Below are 16,596 nucleotides of genomic sequence, written 5' to 3'. Positions count from 1 at the left end.
TAATCGTCTTACATATTTTCTCGTATCTTCTTACGACAACCATATGATATGTTACCCAAAAAATTGTTAGTTGCAGTATCTAACCCAGCGGCGTATTTCGCCATGTCCGCTACAAAAACTGTCTAGTGTGTAATGCAAATTTCCCCACGGTGATATTTAAAGTTTATCGGAAACATTTGATACACGTGTCAGCCAAAACATCAACGAACACGGATGGCAGCACCAGACAGTGCGGATACGGTTTGCTATTTTATGAAATAAAAACTAAAGTGATAATTGCAAACAGGCACGTGCGTAAACGAGACAATAAAGCACAAAATGTACTTCACAACGTACTTACTAACTCTACCAGTAGTACAAAGACACGAGACAAACAATTATTCAAAATTCTACATGTCGATATCTAGGTAAAACATCACTTATCGTGGTCACTAGCAATTTTCAGATAACAAAAGATATAATGAGAAACAGCATAAACAGGTACCACTTCTTGCACGTTAGTCACACAGAAATAAAGAATACTGCACATTACTGGACGTGCAAAACTGTATAAACAAACATGAAACGTTATGCTGGTAAAGTATGGTATTTTACACCTCCACTAAACATAACCACCAGGTGGTGTGGATTCTATAACTGTACCATCAAGAAAATGTTTTGTGCGAAAATGTTGTGGTACGCGGGAAGATAGCCTACTTGCTGCTGTACAAAGATTATAAAAAACATTGGAATTGCCACAGGCAGCAAACACGATAAGTTATCCAATGAAAAGTTGACATAAACTCTGGAAAAACTATCATAAATACATTTAAAATGCAAAGAAAAGAATGCAAGAAAAACAAGGATCTAAGACTGAACGCATGAAAAGTTGCAAATTACACACTCTTTCCGCAAATTACCAAGTTCTCAGACATCTATCGCAACGAAATACGTGTTGCGAAAAGATCATGAAAATATGGCAGGCTGCTTAGCAAGCAACATAGTGCTGGGTACTATTAACGACTAAAAACCTTTACAGCAGGAGAGAAGGATAGAAAAATAGATACAAGCGTTATACCAAAAAAAGCGAAAACGCAAAGTAATACGATGTCAATGTTGCTTAGATTTGACAAATGCTAGACCATGAGTTCGCATATGAGTCTTAAGCTCGGTGTCGTGGGCGAATTTGCGAAAACAAACCTTGCACCGATGCAAGTTTGCAACAAGTCCTGAGGTATCGGGTTTCCCATTAGAGTCAATCAGTTGTTTGCTATTCCTTTCTTCTCGCAGTTTTGCATCATAGCGTTCCAATAGTGCACGATGTTTTATCTTCAAGTAAAAACGGTCAATTAAGATACGGTGAAACATAATTACGTCTGAAGTAAGGAGAGATCAACAAAACGTGGAGCCACATACCTTATGTTTTACACGAAGATGTTTATCAAGAGAAGCGAGAGAAGCAAAGCATAAGCCGCATTCCGTGCACTGAACCATAGTGAATGCTGCAGACGAAACATCACAGGGGTTTTCCAATGTTTTGCGGGAGTGCTCCATAATATGATCCTATGAGCACAAGTACAGAGCCTGCTTACGTTTTTACACAGAACATTTACCTATTCAGTGCTCTTTCTATACAGTAACATAGTTTTAATACCAGTATACCTCATAGTCTTACTCTAACTATTTATTAATATTTTGTTTTGGGTAAAACGAGGTTAGGTGTAAAAACACTGACTACTTATATATCACGCAGGCGTTTGTCTTGTGAGCATTGCTTAATACTTAATATTAAAGTAACCTTATGTTAGAGAAAGTGAGCAACAAGAATGCTTAATGGTTTTTTCTGCGTATTATGGCACATTTACTGTGTCTGCTTGAATAATGCATTTGAAAACAACCCTTACTTGAAATACGAGTCGATTACGATGCTGAAAATCACATTTTATACAAGTGTAAATTTCAGGAAAGGGAAACATGCTTGCGTCAACTTCGCCAACATGACTGTTCTGAAACCATGGATAGTAATTTATTTCAAAGTATATGTTAAGTAATTGCATGAAGTATTGACAAAACGTTCCGCCATGAGACTAACTTCGCGCTTAGGCTCAGGTTCCTCCTCTATGCTCCAACCATCTTCAACGGTTCGCTCATCAACTTCACCAAATGATTCGTCAGAATCAGAAGCACCGAGCCTTTCCTCGATCCACCTACTTCCAGAAGCTACCAATCGACGACCACCCCTTCTTGCCGGATTCCTCGTTATTTTCTTTCGTGGAAAGTGTTTTTCTATTTTTCCTATAATACGAAACAGATCTTTTGTTACAACGATCTTATAAACATAATCAAACAAAAGTATTGGAATAACCAAATTTTGTTGCTTTAAATATCGAGATATGACATCGCACTCCAACCTGGTGGCGGTTTGTCAATTTTGCAATGAGATGAAAGGGTTTGTGATTTATCATCAGGATTGCACACTAAGTGTGTCCTCATTATTTTGATATCTTCCTTTTGTGGTGCATTGATGCGATGGAGCTAAAACAGAAGACTGAATTAAGTACGTAAGCTGATTTTCATTCGTTAGCAACCAAGTGATGAAATAGTTACCCGCTCAAGGTGCTTAACCAAGGTAACACGTTTGGCAAATTTAACACTTCCTCCAGGACAGTGAGTACAACAATACAAAGCACGAATACCGCGATGTATCGATCTCACGTGACTAGAGCGACTGTGCGAAGATGAAAACTCCTAAAAAACACATTTAAGCAAAGGCTATACGGTGAGCATTCATTGTTCCAGACATTTTTCCTTTACATCAAATAAACACTACCACTAAAAGTGACTAAACAATGGAAGAAGATATGGTAATCCAATGCTAAAACATTCGTTACCAACAATGCATGATAACGAAAAACTTACTTTGTCACACTCAGTGCATGGGTAAACCTTTTTCCCGTGCACTATTTTTACTGGACTAAATTTTCGACACAAATGTTTCTTTTTTTCAGGTGGTGATTTTAAACCTATAATATTAAATATGATTTGATTTAAAAAAAAATTACATTACAGATAAAAGATAAAACAAATTGCACTAAGATTGAGTGTTAACTGTAATGTTAAAGAAGGAAACCAAGAAGTGCTATGAGCAAGGTCATTTTACAAGGTATTAAAGTTATTTTGTTTTTAAAGACAATGACAATAACAGACATTAACAGACTTTTCCCAGGTGCACATTTTTTATCTTAGGAACCGATTAGTTGCTTTTGTAATTCAAACAAATTCTTTACCTTTTATGCGCATCTTAAAAGGCTGTCTAGCGCTGTGTGCCTTAGTTGCACGGGTATCGTCTACTGTTTTGATCTTGGTGTTTATTTCCGCAAACCTAAAAATATGTAGATTAAAGTAAAGGTTTCACATTATGTTTGAATACGGAAGATTGTTAAACAAACCTCGAGTTATCAGTAAAATCTTTTTGTTTTTCATGCGGAACAGTGGAATCAATGTCTTGCTTTTTTCTCTAAAACAAAATCAGCGTTGCTAATACAGGTAATGAGAAAAATGTCTAATACCGAAAAACACCTAACCTTTTTCCGTATAACGGCTTTTTTCCCATCACTGCATCGTTTCTGTTTATCTATTAAGAAAAAAATATCTTTAAGAAACTGAGGTTGATACAAAAAGTACAATGGTAGTTTTCCGTGATTACTTACGGCCTTGTGATGATGACAGGCTAACTGATGTAGGTTGATCGGTATTATTACTTTCTATAGCGGACAGAGCAACCGTATTTGCAATTTGGCTTAAAGATGAAATTGCGTGCACTGACTGCAAATGATCCCGTAGACGAAACTTTTGCTCAAATATGTTGCTACAGAGGTAACACTGTAAGTAGCAAAAAACAAAAAACTAAGACATTACTTCAATTGAAACGAACTCATCAATACTTAAAGACAATTACAATATTAACAACTGTAAACAATGTAAATCATTTTACAAAAATACACACGAAAAACTACACTTGCACGCTCCAAACCTTGTATGCAATGATTCTGGTGGAACTAATGTGGAGATCAAAATGTTTGTGAAGAACAAAAAGTTGTTGAGAATTGCCAGAATCGGTAAACACAGAATCACATAAAGGACACTTGTAAATAGTTTTCAAAACGTTTGTTGGTTCAGGGGCGAGATTGTGAGCCGATCTACAGAAAACAGAGAAAGTATTGAAAGGGCAATTTTAATTTATGAAATTTATGGGCATTTTGTACATTACTTCTCATGTTCCAGCATAATTTAATACTAATAAAAATACTTCTAACCTTTGGTGATTTGCAATATTCTGCGCTGTTTTAAAAGCCATAGGACATTCACGACATTTGTAGAAAACTTGAACATGATTAAGCTAAAAAAAGATAATGTAAAAGAATGGGACCAGACATCATATATTGTGTTTTAAGCTGTCAAAACAATTAACCAAACAACTTACACGAAGATGATGACGCAACTGATCATCGGTAGGAAACAAGAAATTACATAGTTTGCATTTGTAGCATGAAGCACGGCTCAAATGGAAACAATGAATCCGAAGATGAAGATTGAAATCCATTTTGCTACTATTAAACATTACAGTTTTCAACATTTTTGTTAATGGCAAATGCACATATATCATACAGTAGAATTTGAAGGGTGGAAATGAATGATAATGTACATCTTCTCTAATCAGAAAACAAGTACCCATCAAAAGTTTGTCCACATTCTGGACATGTGTGTGGAGGAGCATGTCTGTGCATTCTCATATGTGCAGAGAAAACGCATTGATTGTGTAGTGGCAAGCGACAAATATCACAAGTTCTTCGCTCTACAGCTTTTCTTTGAAAGTGATCTTCCAAACTACATTTGTTGTCAGCTACAAATTGACATTCAGTGCAATCCTAAATAAAGATATATACTATTTATATGAACCACTACTATATTGTACAATGTCGTATTGGTACTAACTGTAGCAATGGTAACATTGAACTGGCATGGGTATTAAGGCTTGGGATCGATAAAGGTTTGATGCTTCTAGTTTACAAACAACCAATTTACGAAACCAATCCTTAGACTACTTTTGAAGTAACGGGGCACTACTAATGGTCTTGGAACTAAAGAAATTTTTCACTTATCGTTAAGTATTTGCCATGCATTTTATTGGGCGATGTGTCGGGACCGGTGCAGTTATTCAAAATTTGTAAAATCAAATTAACAAAATTTTATTGTGTTTAGAAAGGTTCATAATCTATTCCCAATGTAAAATGCTTCAGGGTATATAGAAGCTACCTATTGCAAACTGGGATCGTCCTAACTCCTAACACAGAACTACACTGTAACATTCACACCTTTGTAAGATTAATGAGGTTTGTGCCTGATTCTATTATGTCTTCCTTTCCTTCATTGGCTAATTCCAGAAAGTATTCCTTTTCACGAGGCTTGCATAAAGCTAATGTTATAGGAGTAAGATGAGCTCCATTGAATTGCATGACATCACCTTGGTCACTGTGCTCACGCGCATGGCGCAAAATCTCACATTTGTTGAAAAACACCATCATCTGATTGCACTGAACACAGTGAACCTGCAATAAATTGAATAACAATCACATTCAAACAATAGCTGTTAAAAAGGGTGATTTTTTTTGAAAGGTGGTTACTAATCATCAATTTTTGAAAGTCCTTTAATGTTAATCACCTACCTTCACAATTACGCTCTTACGTCCATAATGACGTCTCAGATTGGCATGAAAAATAAATGCATCGCCACATTCAGAACAAGGGTGCACTTGACTTTCAGTGTCTGATGCACGAAGACGTTCTGGAACAGGTGGCGGGATGTACTTATTTAATGGATTAGGGCTACTGATAAGTTTTGAAAATGTGGCCTGAAAAGATATGCAATATATAAATACGCAATAATACACACTGTTTAGGAAGGCATAGATGAGCAATCGTAAACAAAGTAAGTAAAGTCCAAATTTGCAATGATGAAGTTGTAAGTAGAAGTAAACCCAGTTTTACAATTGCTTCTTTGCAACAAAATTAAATTACTCTGATGAAAACAAAATTTTCAAGACAGTTACACATAACAAAAATACCTTTTACCTGAAACCTGGCTTACCTGAAACTCTGTTTCTGTGGAACATTTTGTCTGCTGATTTTTTTTGCAAGTTTCAGATGCCACTTTAACTGAGGGTAATACAACAGAACTAAGCACACTCGTTGTTGATAATTTGTTTTCCAAGGTAGCAAAATTTGAAGCTGTGGTCAGCAACACATTACTGGGTTTTCCTGCTGCATACGAAGGTAAACTGGATTTCTGTACACTGCTTGTGTTAACTTTTGAACTCTGCAATGAATTACATACAAGAACTGGAGATGAAGAGTTTGATACTTTGGAAAGCCATGAAATTGGAACTCGTTTGACAAAAACTGGCTTTGTGGGAGAAACAACAGTTGGTGTTACAGAAGACGAAGTTTGTATTGGACTTGAAAGAAGTTGTATTGTAGGAATGTTAGATACTCTAGCACCAGAGGAAGAAACTGTAAACACAGTTGCCTTACCAACTGGAAAGGTTGGTGAAGTCAGGTTTGGTATTATGATTCTTTGGGGACCAGATGTAACAACTGGTGACTTCTGCAAAAGAAGTCTTTTTATCCCAGTAGCCTTTGCAGTAGCTGAAGGTTCAGTAGAAGAATTCTTTGACTCAGTTTTACTTAACTTGACACTAACTGTTTGATTCGAAAAGGCAGAAGAAACAACTGATGCAGTATGAGAAGACTTTACATTTGGTCTGGATACTAATTGTATGGTAGGTACAGATAAATTACTACTAGAGGAAGCGCTTTGATTGACACTGGCATTTAAGTACATTGGCAGTTTTCCGGATCGATTGCTGAATAGACAAGTACTGATATCATTTGCATGTGAATCAGTTTGCTTTGGGTTAGATTTGGGTTTATATCTTAGGCAAGTATTTGTAGATACAGATTTCTTCACATTATTTACAGATCTGCCCCTTTGTTCATGACTTTCCGCATTAACTGAACTGCCTGCATCATTAGTGCAGATTTTCTTGGCATTAGGCAATGAAGGAATATCAGAATGTTTTTTCTTACGCTTTTTTGGTGCTTTGGAACTGAGGTTTCCAACTTCAGAGTCACTGGAGTTGACATTCAACGACACTCCATCCCCAGATGAAGTGCAATCATCATTAACGTGATTTTTAGAGGTTTTGTCTTTTTCGAAATTGGCAACGGAAATTGTTGGTGATAAGCATGTAAGAAAACTGCTTTCCACTTTTTTAGTCTTTTTATATTTCCTCTTCTTTTTATTCTTAGAATAGCTTGATTCTTCAAAATCTACATCATCATGAAGTAAACCACTGACGACTTTTGATTGATGAATAACTTGCCCATTTGATGATCGAAAGGCTGTAATACGCAATTTGATGGAAGGTCTTAGAAAAGGTTGTTGTTCAAACGTGGATGTTGCTACGGCGGGGCAAGATACAACTGCAGTACTCAAGGCACCAATCGTGCTAACCATGGACATTTCAAATGACGATGAACTAGTTGTAGTCACCTTTGATGACACTGATGAGTTCAAAATAGTTTGTTTGGATGGTACTATTTCACTTGCAGACACAACTGAAGCTGAGGAGCGCACGGGCTCTCCAGAATTGGGGGTAGTTTTGTTTTGCAAATGTCGCCATTTAAATGGGTATGCAGCAGGCGCACGATTGGTAACAACTGAACTGGTGTCAGATGTGCTTGCTTTTGTAATACCAGTGACTTGCTTTTTTGAATTAATTGTACTGGTTATAGACTCAGTTAATTTAATATGGCACTTGGTTTGACTTGCTGTTGTTTGAACATGGCACTTTTCTTGTGCATCATGACTGGTACCTTCTTTGGAACTTTTTGCATCGAAAATTTTTGCTTCCTTGGGTTGGTTTTTTAAACTGTCTGCTGCACTCTCTGATGCCTCTTGTAACAACGAGTCAAAAATGCACAACAGGGAATCTGGTTTACCTTCAGTACGAGCAGGATTATCCGACTTTGCTTGTCTATTGTTGGCAATAAAACTTGAAGAAGTTTCTTTATATACAGTCTTCACAGGCAAGTCTTTGCTTTTATTTCTTTGTTGATTGCCCATTGCAGCTGGAAAACTTTCAGTTATATTGTTAGATGAAATGCTACTGACGTCATCAACCATACTGTTGCAACCGTTTGCAGTCTTCCCAGAAGACGTAACTGGTGTAGCTTTAACTGGAAAACAGCAGCTTCGTTCATTCAATAATTTGCTAGCTTTATCAGGACAAGGCTTTTGTTCTGCAGTTTTGGCTTTTTGGCTGGTAATTGGCTGTTGGTAAAGTTCTGATGAAAACTTCTGATGCTGTTGGCTATATTTTTCCAAAATGTGCTTTTTCTTGGGACCATGATAGGTTTTATCTTTTAAAATGTTAGATGTATTCGTATGCACCATCTGGGCATTTGCAGATTCATCTGTATTAAGTTTGACTTGACTTGAGCATGGCAAAGCCTGTGCAATCGCACTGCTCACAGACACAGATTTTTCTGATAATGCAGGTAAAGTGCTGTTTGAAATAAGAACTTGACCATCTCTCAGTACCATATCAGCTTGACTGTTCTTAACAGTTAATGTTGTTGGTTTATCATCCTTGAAAGTTGTTAATGATTCGTTACTAAACAATTCTGTGGAAGCAGCGTGAACTGTTACTTGGGATTTGTCATTTGATGAACTTAAACCATCTTTGGTCAGAGGAGAGGAGTTCAATTCATTTGAACTGTATGTCAATCCATGGCTAACTGCATTAGAAGGGGGCAAACTTGCAGAAGTTTTTGCATCAACAATTCTATCCTGTCTGACATTGCATTGCTCAACACTTTCTAAAGGGGAAGTAGACTGTTTCGAAACTTTTTTTTTGGCAAAATGCAACATTTCAGGAAAATAGCTTGCTTCTGCTGAACGTGGTAGCACCACAGAAGATACAATTGGATACACAGGATTTGATAAATGCGTTTGTAAAGCATTTGTGGTTGAAAAAATGTTTTGACTTGAATTCAGTGCACAACCACTTGTTACCGCAATTGCTTTATGAAAAAAATTTGAAGCATTTAACGATGAATGACTGCCAGTAGATGAAGTTAGTGATGGTCGACTTATTGTATGTTGATCTTTAAGAACAGCAGGTACTCTAGGAAACGTAGCTGTTTCAGCTAAGGTATTTTTTACAGAATATGATGGATATTGTGCTGATATAGTGCTCCACAAAGATGGCTGAGTGGACTGTAAGGCAGAAGTAGACGAAACAAAATTTTGAGGCTTTGTTATTGCAGGCAGTACAATAGAAACAGCATTTTCAGAGTCTGATGGTTTGTATTCTAACTGAATATGAGACATATCAGGTAACAAAGGATATCGCTCCATAGAGGCTGCAAACATATTTCCCATTGTTGCAAACATGCCGGAATCAGTTGTACTGGAGTTAGATGATGTAAACATAGTCGGTGTCATATCTAAATTTTGCTTTGACATAAATGTACTTTTAAGTTCTTTTTGTGGATATGTGACTTCCTGCAAACTGGGTCCAACAACATGTTTTTTTGATTCAGCTTTTGAATCTTGAGATACTGTGGTAAACATTTTCACTGGGTCAAATGGATTAACCTTTCCTTCCATGGTTAATCTTTGGCTCAGGGATACATTTGAATGGCCTACAAATGATCTTTGGGGCTCACATGGAACAAAACTCTGATAAATGCTACTAGTAAGTGACGCAGTCGGCAAATTAGGATTAAACACAGATGATGAAGCTTTCAAAAAGGAGCTTTTAGATGATGTTAAACTTGATTGTGTCGTATCAGTTAAAAACTTTTTGTAAAATTGCTCATTTTCAGCAGATAAGTCTTCAACATAATTGCTTTTTCTTTCGGTTGACACTTCGTTTACATGTTGAATTTTTGTTTTATTGTAAAGACCCTGTGTTGCTGACACAATAACATCCTGAGAATCCTGGAGAGGAATTTTGTCCAAAAAGTAGTGAGATTTTTCAAGTCCTCTTCTCCCACTAATCAGTCTAGAGGTATGGTCACTGCTGTTTCCATCAAAGCCCTGAACACTATTTTCTGCAGAACAGTTAGTGGGTTTTGGTTTAACTGATGTTATCATCAATTCAGCACTTTCATCCGGTCCAGGTAAAAATTTTGAGAAAAATGATTTCTGTTGCTCATGCTTTGCACAACCAATCGAATCATCTCCTTGCGGTAAATTTGCATTGGAAACAATAGGCAAAGATGACCATAAAGTCTGCTGCTGCTTTAGTTCAGTCTCTTGAATTATCTTATCAGTAGATGGGTTGGCCTGTGAGGAGATCAAGTTAAGTTTTTGCTGCTGGATATTGCCAGTACTTAGGGAAGGGTCAGTTTCTTTGCTATAACTTCTACCAGACGGGCTCTTAATCGGCTTTTTTTGCTTTAAATTCTTTGTTGTAGCTACATTGGAACCAATTTTACCTTGAACAATTTTACTCAATCCTGATGATGACAAGCCAGTACTTACAGACTTGTGGACTGGACGATGTTTAGATGGAGATTTCATATTCCTAGCATTTAATGCTTCCATTAGTGTCTTCTGTTTTTGTTGCAATGCAGCCAGTTCTTGTACTGAATCAAATACTGACTGATCCGAATAACTTTCTCTCTGCATTGTCTGTGGCAGTATTGAAGAGGGAGTAAAATAAACTTTTTGTTGGCTTTTGTTCACACTTACAGATCGTTGACCAAGTAACCGTATTGTTGGTTCCTCCTCATTAAAATCTTCAAAATTAAATTCCGATGGCACTGACCTCATATCATCCTTTAGTTTCATAACTGCAGGAGGTAAGTTATCTTTTTGAGCTTTTAGAGTTTTGCCAGGAAACTCTCGGTGAGACACTGGCATGCTTCCAGGTGTGGTTTGCATGTAAACGGAGCTTGGAAAACTTGGGTTATGAAGACCACTACTCGGTTTGCTGGCATTAGAACAATTTCTGCAATATTATAAAATTATAAAACTGCTCAAAAATAACACTGATCAATTTTCATCATCATGCTTTATATAGGTTATAAATATACAATAAATAGTGAATTTAAATATAGATTTTATTGACATTTTATTACTTACAGAACTTGATGAGAAATACTCCTGGAACTCGCAACATCTCCACATGTAGTACTAGGGTATTCATTTACAGGGCTAAGGTCTTCATATGCAGAAAACATCTGTGCAAACAAGGCATCTCATGTTCTAACAAATCAAGTTATTACAACAATGTCCCCCATCCTTTGTGTATCACCTCTCATTAAATCTGCCTACTATAATATAGAATGAAAACTAGTCTGGATCACCATTAATATCAAGGTGAAACACTGTCTTAAAACCATGTCATTACCACAAATTTACCTGTTTAACTCCTGAGTCTGGTAGTGATTGCATTGCAGAAATATTATTTTGTTTAACTTTACATCTGGAATCTGGCACAGGTACAACACTGGTGGTTGCTAATCGAGTAGGTACAATTGACAAGCTTCGAGCTTGCGATGCCTGACTGCAAATTTCTTTTGATGTAACTTTAGTCTTGCTTTTTGATCTGCCCGTCATATTATCCAAAATCTGACTTTGAGTATATGTTAAACCATCAGGCATAACATATGTCATGTCTTTTTCACTCGTTTCGTATCCATTGCCAGCAGCAGGAATATGTCCAATATTAAATGCGTTACTACAAGACACTGATCCAGCAGTAGATGAAAAGTGACTTGTAGATAAAGTCTGATGGGTAGCTTTTACTCGAAAACTTGGCGCATCAGAATTGACCAGAATGTTATCAGCATAATCCACATGTGATTGAGAGTGAGCAGCAGAAAAATGGGCATCTGTTTGATTGCTAACAAAACCAGTGTTTACCATTTGCAGAGTTTGTGTAGTTTGAAGACATGTAGGCACAGTCAATGTGTTTGATAAGCTTGGATCTACAATAAAGTATAAATTTCGGATTAACTCATGCAAGTTTGTGATAATTAATCAGTAGCAGTTTTAAATTCCAATGACTACTTCTCTACAAAAGTGAGTTACCTTGAAGGAAACTTTTAACAGGCGTAGATAAGTCATCTAGAAAAGTGCTGGTCTCCATGCTATCACCAGCCACACCTTCATGCAAAGAGTTTGCTGTATTCAAGTATTGCAAATGTGATTGGTCATCTGGAATAAGGGGAGGTGGTGAAGTAGTGGCATTAAGTGACAATCCAGTCACAAAATTATTTCCAGGCAACAAGCTTGCTTGCTGTTGCACCTGATCCATAGAGGTACTACATGAAGATCTATTGGAGCTAGTTGGTTGGCTAGATAGAGGGGTAGGAGATCGATGAACTGATAGAGATGTTAAAGAATTGCTAGAAAGTGGTGCGCACGGGGCAAAATTAGAGTCAACAGATCCGCATGGACTAAGTTTAGGTGCACCAACATGGTATCCAACATTGTCACCAGAAGCATTTGGCTGAAGCCTTAATGAATGTATAGCACTTTGTGGATAAACTGATCGTTCAAATGATTCTGGAGCCTGTGATCCTGAAATACAAACTTACACATCTATTTCTCTAAAAACGGTAAACAAGCGATAGAATGTCAAACAACATCATCTAGGGTAGTCTGGAAGTTGTAGCTTGCTGCACAAATTTCTAGCACGATATGTCACAAATTAAGAAACCTTTATAAGAATCTTCATTTGAGGTAGCAAAACTTTGGGGAAGTCTAGCCTGATTAGTGCCAATATTTGGTTTGTAACCAGGTTTTTCAACCATATATAAACCATTGTTGCTGCTCATTTGTTGTGAGGTAGTACTCTTCCCCTAACACACAATATATACACAAAAATATTGAGGAATTTCTCTAATGTTTTCTATTATTTTCAAAAAATACCAAACAATTAACTTAAACTAAGTTGGTAATTAGTGTTAATGTTTTGAATAATACAATCAATAAGTGCAAAAGGCAAGCCGTAAACAACATAAGGTACAAATTTGCAGAAAGACTACCGTAGTTATTAATTAAACTATATGGATACAATCAATTAACTAATCATGCATCTAACTACTATAAAACAGAAGTTTAAACATGTAACATAGATGTAGCTTCAGCAAATTAAAAGAATTAAGATACTATGATACCTATAATGCTGTTTCACAACCAACATTTATAACAAACTCTTATACAAAAGTGAAATTATACAAACTAATGCTTCTGAACTTACAGGTAGAGAATATGATTTGGAAGATTTTTCCGTTGTTTTGGGCACAATGTTCTTCGACTTAGGTTGTGAGGATGTTAATGCTGTCTGATTGTTAGGTGGTGCAAATTTTGGAGTATGTGTTTGTTCATTTGATAATGTTTCATCCACAGATAGAACAAACAAACTTCCTAGACTGCTACCCCCTTGCAATGGATCAGATGGTTCAACGGAAGAAAATGAGCTATCCACATTTGTTTCACTAAGCAGTTGATCTGTGGTTGAAATATCATTTATATACATCTGCAATAACAGAATAATATTATACTTATAAAATACAAATGCAATATATCTAAAAAAAACAAATCCCAGTTTGCACCATAAACCAAATTCACCAATAAATCCAACTGTAAAGTTTTGAATATTTTGTAATGACATGGTTATGACAATTGCAAATGGATTGACTGATCAGTGAAGAATAAGGGATTTGATATATCAACCAGTTTGTAGTATCAGTTGTGAAAAATGGTTAATGTTTTTCTGCTATAAAATTTGGCCAGCATAACAATTTCAATCAATACATAATATATTATTAATTATATTATTCTTAATATTAATTATAATATATACTAGATCAATCATATAGAGTTTTGTACAGAAACAGTATCAAATAATTTTTTAGCCAATTACATGTCAATTGCGTATTTATCCATCTAAATTATAAACTAAAGAAACCTTTGATGTACAAATTATATAACTGGTATATGATAAAAATGCAACAGTTATCAGTGGATATGTCGACACACAATTGACACCAGTAAACAGCGAAGCGAACTCGAATTCTATTTTAAACTGAGAGTTTTGAATATTAATTCAAAGCTACTTATAACTGATTCTGCAAATTAATAGGGCACTTCCAATTTCGAGTTAACATGTGTCCACTGGGTATTTATCAGTTTATTAAAGTCTGGCTCAACAATTTACTTAATATTTGCGCACAATGTCAAACCCGAATTCATTAACCAAAGGGTAAACATATCACTTACTTTCGGCCAACTTTGTGTTTTCAAGGGGGTTACAGTTGGTATTGTTAGTACCAGTAATACTCATGCTAGATACCACTGAATTGAAAGGAAACCTCTCTTGTCCGATTGTAGCTTGATCAGAGTGTAGTTGTTGCAGCTCATGATGATGCAGTGGCAATCCAGCGCTGTTTGGATCAACATCCAAACAGGCAAGCAAGTCATCAAAATCCGTTGCATCTGCCATTTCTGAAATCATATGAACATATTCCAATTACAGTTACCACTCTAATTACAGTAACAACAAATGGTGGTTACAGTATGAAAAACCTTAAAATTTGTAACAAGAACATTGTAAGATGTAGTTACTATTTATTCTAAGCTATCATAAGCTAATACAATTCTGCTTGTTAATCTTGCCATATTTGTACATGCATTACTCCATTAACATCCCATACACACTGTACTGCAGCAATGAAGAAGTTAACTTATTAACTTACCGTGCTGAAATATTTTATGCAATTACTATGTTCATTTGTTCTATACAGAGCACTGCCCGGTAGCGATGGTATCCACATAAAATCATCAAGTATATTCCATTATAAACTCTTCCATAAAACCTTAGCACAACAGTAAGTCTTCATTGTTCTTTTTAAGTTTATAGTTTTGTACTATAATAAATAACATATCTTATATAAATGTTTATAATGTATATCTTATATGAAAGAATACTACACTTTCTCCTCCCTTTTACTCAAATACTAAGAATTTCTAACCTAGACTAAAAGAACATAATTACGCATAAGTTGACAATATTTACGCTTTCATTTGTTCCAAAGTCATAAATCACGTTTAGACAACGTAGTGTAAAATAATTGCAGTTCAGTAATAACCACAAACATATCAGCAACTGGCAACACCTTACAGAGCTAAATTTATTTGCGCGTTTTCAACATGGCGTGTAGCTCTCACAACAGGTTCCAACCGGCTAAAACTGGTTTCTGCAACGGAAACGATATGCGGCGCGTCTGCGTTGCGGCCGGGCAGAAAACAAAATCGTGTAGTTATTTATACATAATATGCTTTCATAATTTAAAGTATGAGGTATAACATATGTGAGTGAAGCGATGTTCTTAATCATAAGAACTTCATTCGCGGCACAAATAAACCCGTACATTCGATATCGACAGTAATATCTTAAACATTAACCGAAAAGACTGGAACTCAACCTCACGTCAGGAGAAAAGACCTCACATACCAACAACTAAAAGACTGCCATTGGAGAAAGCGGTGATGCGTGACTTTCTGTGTAATGACTGATCGGAGCGCGGGTGTCGCGTGTTCTCTCAGATGGTGTTTTTTCTCGTTGCTCACTCTTTCTCTATCTTTCTCTCTCTCTCTTTAGTGGTCATAGAAAGACGAAATGGGTACAAGACTACAAGGTGAAGCACCAAATGAAGCGTTTGGTTGTGTGTTGTTGTTAGTGTTGTTAGCTTCAGAACGGAAGGCCTCGTGATATAGGAATAGTTTTTTAAGTGTTGACCGATGGTGCTTATCGGTTTGCAGTTCTTGCACATAATTTGGTCGAAAAATGGAAAAGATGATTGATTTTCTGCTACAGGTTCTATATTTAGATGGTAATGTAATTGTGCTTGATTAGCTTATTGAATGCTTCTCGTTTTAAACACTCGGAAATGTTACCCTTTAAACGTCGTATTGTTTGCACTAATGCTGTTTTTTTATTTTTCGTTGATAGCAATTGTGCTTCACTATACCATTTCGGAATTAAAGCCAGTGCTGTTTTCATAATTAATCAATTCTAGTAGAGCAACACTTATAGGCTTATACACAAACTGTTCATTGCATATAGGATACTGCTGTTGTACCATTGAATTTGGAAAAGGATTGAATGACACCATGCCTCGCGCTGCCATTGTACATAATATGATATCACAAGTGCATACAAAGTTAAGCTGTATTGCTGTTCCATTAGGTCATCAAATTGCATAAATTTAAATATTTACTTTAATTTAAAGTTTTTGGCTGTGTCTGTGTTTGGTATTTGTACTGTTTTCTTTTTTTATATATGCTTTTCCCCCGTACTGTGATTGTTTGTGAGCATATTTCGTGTTGTTTTGCTTTAACAAGGTTAACACCTGGCTTTTCTCTCCCCATAGTCAATGGCGAAAGTAAATAAATATGTAAAATAAACACAACTTACACTTTCACGTGTTGTTTATGTGTGACGGTTTATGTGTAAGTTCATCAAAATTCAAAAA

General features: G+C 36.1%; 1 protein-coding gene and 1 long non-coding RNA gene across 4 annotated transcripts; one reads left to right on the top strand and one right to left on the bottom strand.

Moving 5' to 3' along the window:
• Nucleotides 1–236: 236 nt before the first annotated feature.
• LOC143445193 (uncharacterized) lies at nt 237–15,008 on the bottom strand. Of its 3 annotated transcripts, none has more exons than XM_076944117.1 (25): nt 14,818–15,008; nt 14,342–14,566; nt 13,320–13,570; nt 12,777–12,918; nt 12,146–12,637; nt 11,474–12,042; nt 11,195–11,292; nt 6,128–11,060; nt 5,706–5,891; nt 5,355–5,588; nt 4,711–4,907; nt 4,463–4,589; nt 4,296–4,378; nt 4,013–4,178; nt 3,690–3,861; nt 3,564–3,613; nt 3,429–3,496; nt 3,267–3,361; nt 2,899–3,002; nt 2,587–2,727; nt 2,391–2,514; nt 2,072–2,274; nt 1,884–1,985; nt 1,396–1,542; nt 237–1,308 (listed from the first exon to the last, which is right to left on the bottom strand). In XM_076944117.1, exons 2-25 carry the CDS (start codon nt 14,562–14,564, stop codon nt 1,090–1,092), a joined length of 9,126 nt encoding a protein of 3,041 aa, XP_076800232.1. In that variant the 5' UTR covers nt 14,565–14,566; nt 14,818–15,008; the 3' UTR covers nt 237–1,089. The 3 variants fall into 3 exon arrangements, with proteins under 3 accessions (XP_076800232.1, XP_076800233.1, XP_076800234.1); XM_076944118.1 differs by having other exon boundaries at nt 4,463–4,586; XM_076944119.1 differs by lacking the exon at nt 14,818–15,008 and having other exon boundaries at nt 13,320–13,598; nt 14,342–14,462.
• Nucleotides 15,009–15,736: 728 nt separating this feature from the next.
• LOC143446018 (uncharacterized) lies at nt 15,737–16,545 on the top strand. Its single transcript, XR_013113879.1, has 2 exons — nt 15,737–15,954; nt 16,188–16,545. It is a non-coding gene; the product is annotated as an uncharacterized LOC143446018 (long non-coding RNA).
• Nucleotides 16,546–16,596: the final 51 nt, after the last annotated feature.

This window comes from Clavelina lepadiformis, chromosome 2 (genome assembly GCF_947623445.1).
Source record: "Clavelina lepadiformis chromosome 2, kaClaLepa1.1, whole genome shotgun sequence".
Classification (NCBI taxonomy): domain Eukaryota; kingdom Metazoa; phylum Chordata; class Ascidiacea; order Aplousobranchia; family Clavelinidae; genus Clavelina; species Clavelina lepadiformis.
This window is presented reverse-complemented; position numbering and strand designations above follow the sequence as displayed.